This window comes from Epinephelus moara, chromosome 24, assembly GCF_006386435.1.
Source record: "Epinephelus moara isolate mb chromosome 24, YSFRI_EMoa_1.0, whole genome shotgun sequence".
Classification (NCBI taxonomy): Eukaryota; Metazoa; Chordata; class Actinopteri; order Perciformes; family Serranidae; genus Epinephelus; species Epinephelus moara.
Window position 1 is genome coordinate 52,123,026 of NC_065529.1, and position 1,752 is coordinate 52,124,777.

General features: G+C 45.3%; 1 protein-coding gene across 1 annotated transcript; it reads left to right on the top strand.

The window, feature by feature from the left end:
- The first annotated feature begins 416 nt into the window (after positions 1 to 416).
- LOC126385821 (E3 SUMO-protein ligase ZBED1-like) lies at positions 417 to 1,746 on the top strand. The gene is made up of 2 exons (XM_050037810.1): positions 417 to 724; positions 844 to 1,746. Exons 1-2 carry the CDS (start codon positions 581 to 583, stop codon positions 1,156 to 1,158), a joined length of 459 nt encoding a protein of 152 aa, XP_049893767.1. The 5' UTR covers positions 417 to 580; the 3' UTR covers positions 1,159 to 1,746.
- Positions 1,747 to 1,752: the final 6 nt, after the last annotated feature.

Consider the following 1,752-nt stretch of genomic DNA (forward strand, 5'->3'; position numbering starts at 1 on the left):
ATAAAGTTAAAGAGGCAGTGGAATACTTTCACAGAAGCACAGTGGCTGCGCAAAAACTGAAGGAAACACAGCTCCAAATGAAGATGGGGGAACTCCGACCCAAACAGGACTGTGTCACAAGGTGGAACTCAACATATTACATGTTGCAGAGTTTTCTGACCAACAAAAATCCCATCGTGTCCACCCTGGCCGTCACCACTGCACCAGTCCGCCTTTTATCCCAAGAAGAATGGACTACAGTGCAGGAAATGTGCACCATCTTGAAGCCATTTGAGGAGGTCACTGTTGAACTCAGTGCAGAAAGGTACAGTATGTTGTTCAGCTGGTCAGCAGTAGATTTCTATGGCATGCATGCAAATTACCTGATACTAAATTATAAGATTTGGTACCATAATAGATATGTGTAGTACATTTTAGTATTTATCATTGTTTATCAACTTTATAATTGTATCATTAAAGTAATATTTATTTTTTTCTCACTAGCTACGTGACGGCTTCCAAAGTCATACTGCTGGCCAGGGGACTGCAAAGAGCCACAAACGATTTCCGGAGGAGGGCAACAACACAGGCAGCAAAAGACATGGTCAGCTGTCTTTGTGCAAGCATGTCAGCTAGATTCCATCGAATCGAATCAAACCACATGCTTGCAGATGCTGCTGAAGTGGAAGGAGCAGGCAGTGCGGCCGCAGCTGAATCAATTGTTTGGAGCTATTTCCATGAGGATGTAAGTGTGGCAAAATTGATCACAATTTTTTCTGTAAATCTAGGATGACATCAGTTTAATATCACAATCTCATAAATTGTTGTATCTCCCGTTGTTATATCTCCCACCCCTATGAGCAGGTAGAGGGAACAGTATCAGCCAGGAATCCCACGGCAGATGCTGTCATGGAGGTGCGAGCCTACCTACAGGAGCCTCTTGTTGCAAAAAATGAGGGTCCCCTCAAGTGGTGGGAAAGTCGGGTCCCTGTGTACCCCAGGCTTAGCAAGCTGATGGCCAAGAAGCTGTGTGTTGTGGCGACATCAGTTCCCTCTGAGAGAATATTCTCGAAAACCGGGCAAATTATCTCAGAGAAGAGAAGTCGCCTCAAGCCAGCAAAGGTCAGATCACTTGTTTTCCTTAACGCTAATTTGCCCAAGGACAAGAGGGACAGGTAGAAGAAACCATAAAGTATGGAACTGCTTTGTATTTGTTTACACTGCATTTTGTTATTGTTCAATTAAGACTTGAAGGGGCTCATCTCCTGTTTTTCTAAAAGGAGCTCATTTGCACACACTTGTAGGACAGTCCACCAGTCCATTGCAGAGTTTATAGGCCCGTTTCCACCGCAGGAACTTCGGGGTAATTTTACGGGGCCGGGGCCGTTGGTGCGTGTCTCCACCGCAGGAACCACCCCCAAAGGACAGAGTTCCAGAACTTTTACGGGGGCTAAACAAGTCCCTGCCTCCAAGTAGGTACTCAGAACGGCCCCAAGAGACTCCTGGCTGGGGCTTGGGGGTTACTTGGTGCTGATTGGCTATACTCAAGGCGGGATGTGACGTCAACAGAAAGCTACAAAATAGCCGGCATTTTTAAAACTCAGCAGACGAGGGTTAGCTCGTTCATATAGCTTCCACCGCCATGTAAACAAACTCAATAACCGGTCCGTGAAAAACATATTTTTTCCGGCTGATATCTTAGTTACATCATGATTGAGCTAGCAAAGCAGTTTTGTGTTGCTATGTGTGGTATTTATTCAGTTTTGGGAAATC